Raw genomic sequence first — 4,091 nt, 5'->3', positions numbered from 1 at the left:
TGAGGCGGAAGGATCGCCGGAGCCCAGCAGGTCGAGGCTGCGGTGGCCGGGAGCGGCCACTGCACTCCAGTCTGGGTGACAGAATGAGACTCCAACTCAAAAAAAACAACGAAAATAAATCTAATCTTCTTCAGTTTGCTATGTGCTCGGGAAATATTTACTAATTTTAATAACAGTTTTAGAAAAAGAAATTCAGCTAAATTTGGTGAAGAAGAAAGTTAACTTCACATGATTTGAGCGTGACGTTATTTTGGAATACCCACTCTTCCTTTTCATTGAGATTAACAACTTCATGTTGACTATAGAAGTAAAATACTTACCAGTCACAGTAAGGCTTTTTTCATGGTTGATCAAATTGGAAGTTTGATTTCTTTCTTCATTTGCTTTGAGCATATGTGAAGATACTGAAACTTTTCTTTCATTCTGATGCTTATTTGGATTTTTGGGCAAGAAAAAGAATGGTATAGAAGAAATAATGGATAGTAGTCCAGACACAAGGAAACTAAGCCACCAAGCACCTACCCAGCGTGCGTCTTTAGGAGTTATTCTAATAGTGCCTGGAATAAACAATTAGAAGTCAGTCAAAAATCATTTTGGAAAGCAGTAAGTTCTAGAAATAATGATAGCTGTCCTCCACAGATGAAGAAAGTAAACTATATGTCATCAATACTAAGACACTATTTCCTTTTTTCTAATTTTGTCACCTCTGAAACCATGACAAATCTAACATTTTATGAAATCTTGCAATGTATTCCAGAATTCAGTGACAACATTGTTGTCATTGCCTAAGCTTGGGTGAACTTAACGGCTGGACAACGGCCATCATTAGACATTAAAGTCTGCAGATCCCTAGATCTTAGATATTTATGGAAGAAATATAAATCCTTATTGTTTTCTGCAACTTTCTATTGGCACCATCATATGAGGTCAACAAAGCACCAGCAATAACATTTAAGCTATAATAGGATTTCCTTCTACAAACCCAGAAACCTGCATTGCCAATTCTCCAAACAGACCAGGGAATGAAAAAATTACACACAATGAAAATATGAGTGCAAAAAACAACCTAGAAGAGTTGAGTTCTATATGTTAGGAATAGTTTAAACATTTTATTTCCACTTTATTTTCCTTTAGAGCATGCATAAGAGTAACTTGGAAATGCTATTTCTCAAGTGTCAACTAGCTATTTCAGCAGATATAAAACAAAATCTAGGTAAAAAGAAAGCATGTATAAACACTTTGGTTTCTGGATTTCTTTGAACACCAGTCAGAAGCCTTGGTCAATGGTTGCCCCATTTTTGGTGGTGGTGTTGTTACTATGAAAAGAATAGGCTATGGCAGAGGAGCACATGTGCTTTTGGGGGTGGGGAGAAAATTCACCACCACCAATTTCCTGTATCTGACACTCATAACTCATTGATGTTATCCCTTTAGCTCCTCTAGGCATTGGAGTTTGCCAACGTATGCTTTATACTGAGTCACTTCATACTCATTACTGAATAAAAGAAGATATAGTGAGGTCTGAATAGTCAGTGTTAGAAATGGAGTCACCATGAATTCTAAAGTAACATAATAGTTCTGGAAAGAGTAGAGAGGTTACAAAACTATTATCTTAAAGATCTTTACCACTTATTTTTACACTCTAAGTGATAGAAATAATGATGAAACTGAATGTGAATGAGTAGAAATAATGTAAATAATGTGTAGCTGCTCTAAGTCACATGTCTAAAATAGCAGATATAAAACATGTCATGAGGTACTTGCTCTAGTATTGTATCAGCAAACACTTTCAAGTGTGTGGCTATTGTTAGATTACTGTCCTGTCTACTCTATTTCAGAAATGAATCATTTGATCTCCTTGGAGTGATTTACTAAAGTCCTGGTAAGATAGAAAACAGATTTGTGTATTTATGGACACTAATCAGTTATTATATGTTAAAACAGATATCATTCTGCCATGTTCTAGGAGAGGTGGCAGGTTAGTACACACATTTTTATAGCTCATTGTGATAAGGGCTACAATAAAGACATATTCTTAATGATTAAGGGGACACCTAATTTGGGACCAAAAAAAATTGTAAAGAAAGGCTTCTCTGAAGAGGCGCTTCATTGTGGAAGATACTTTAATAATTATTCAAATAAAAAAGAAAGAAAAATCTTTCCAAGTATAAATGCAGGAATATGAGTACGGGTCATAGTAATTCAGTCAATAATTGAATTAAGATAAAGATATCAAAAGAGGGAATAAAGGGAGCAAAATGAATTTGTGGGTAAGATGATAAGACCTGGTTTTGACAGGTTGAGTTTTAGACATCTAAAAAGAAAACAGAAAGGTACTAGCAATATCACTTAAAACAAATTCTAAAAAAGTATCCATTAGAATTAGCTAATTATGTGAAAATGTGCTTTATTCACAGATTATAATAGACTGAGAAGTGGATATAGGTTAGAAGGCAAGATATCTAATTTAGATGATTTTTTTTTCCCTAGATGGTTGGCTTTGAAGAGAAATGAAAAAGCAGAGAATTAGCTAGAAAGTTATTTGGGGATATTAAAAAAATGTATAGATGTAAAAAGACAAGAAAGACCTAAGTGTGCTTGCTGAGGAAAAGAGAAGAAGAAGACGCAGGCAGAAGAAATTTAAACCCCAGGTAGATCTATGAACATAGCCCGAATAGGGACATATTTCCACTGAGTTGGGAAAAGGTCAGGTAAAGATGAATATGGTGCAGGTATATTTGTAGGAAGGAGGCCTGAAGCTGAGGCAGCTTTTCTAATATGGCCTTTCTTTCTTCTATGAGGTAAGAAAGAGGCTGGTCTGAAGGTAGTGAGTTATCTCAGTTGATTGTTCATAGTCAGTTACAGATTGAACTTCTTTTTCTACTCTCTCCTCCCTTCTCACCACTGCACTTGACTAGTGTTTTAAAAAAAGAGAGAAAGAAAAAGCTCTGAGAGCGGAGGGGAAGATCATAGATGTCATTTGTGTGTGCACTTCTTTATTCATTTGTTCAACAAGCAGTTATTGAATATTGCCATATACAAAACCCTCTGCTTGGAACAGAAAAAATGACCATAACCAAAGTACAAAATGACTGTGTAAACCACTCCAGCCATAAGTCATTGTAGCAGTCACAAGAGGCTTTCGCAAAGCAAACTCTAAGTTCTACACTTCAACATTTAAACCATCATTAATTGAAAAATAAAATTTATTTGACTAAGCAATCGATTCTGGGAGAAGGACATTTTAAGTCCGGTCATTCTGGATCAAGTAATCTAAAATAAGATTGGCATATAGGTGATAAATTTTATTTTTATTCTGATTATTAATCCATCTATTTCTTACTTGTAACTTTTGAAAAATAGTAAACAAAAAACTATTGAACGAGAGAATCATATTATTTGGAATAATAGTATCCTGCATTTGAAAGACACTATCACGGTATCTTGCTCTCATTGTACTTACTCAGATCTACATATCCAACATCCACGTATATTCTGGCAAACAGAGATCCCATGATAAAGCCAATGATTGGACCAATCATTCCTACTGAATTCAAAATACCTGAAAATATTATAAAACAACTTTATGAGATGCCAAGAACACATGGTTCTTAGTCAATATGCTTTTAAAAGTAGGATTATACAATACACTTCTCCAAATAATTTTTCTAATGGGTAAAATAATAAATTTAGTGACACTATTATTTCATGGGTAGATCAAAAAAAGTAACCATACAATTTAATATTTTTGTGCATTACCTAAATACAAAGAAGAATATCCTTCTTTTGCAAAATCATCAATGTAAGAAATCCCCAATGGTACAATGGGGGTTTCTCCTATTCCACGAAGCATATTACCCAAGAAGACATAGATCCACATATTTGACCCAGCTTCCTTTCCACAGCCTATATAGACAAAAGAATGTTTTATTTTAAACATTAATTTTGGCATTCCATTAGAAATTCAACTTCTTTAAGTCTTTAATTATTCCATTGAATGTTTTTGCTCTTTTCTAGTAACAATTTATAGTCACATTTCTTTCTTTCTTTTTTTTTTTTTTTTTGAGTTGGAGTCTCACTCTGTCGCCCAG

The 4,091-nt window shown here is 34.2% G+C and overlaps 1 protein-coding gene across 1 annotated transcript in view; it reads right to left on the bottom strand.

Moving 5' to 3' along the window:
- The window catches only part of LOC103268269 (solute carrier organic anion transporter family member 1B3-like), an 80,399-nt gene that overhangs the window by 35,556 nt on the left and 40,752 nt on the right, over window positions 1-4,091 (bottom strand). The window contains 3 exon segments of the mRNA XM_008065826.1: window positions 321-557; window positions 3,464-3,562; window positions 3,760-3,906. Of these exon segments, the coding sequence (XP_008064017.1) occupies window positions 321-557; window positions 3,464-3,562; window positions 3,760-3,906 (483 nt within the window).

The sequence above is a fragment of the Carlito syrichta genome, unplaced genomic scaffold, assembly GCF_000164805.1.
Source record: "Carlito syrichta isolate Samal-C Ts95f unplaced genomic scaffold, Tarsius_syrichta-2.0.1 Scaffold308809, whole genome shotgun sequence".
Classification (NCBI taxonomy): domain Eukaryota; kingdom Metazoa; phylum Chordata; class Mammalia; order Primates; family Tarsiidae; genus Carlito; species Carlito syrichta.
This window is presented reverse-complemented; position numbering and strand designations above follow the sequence as displayed.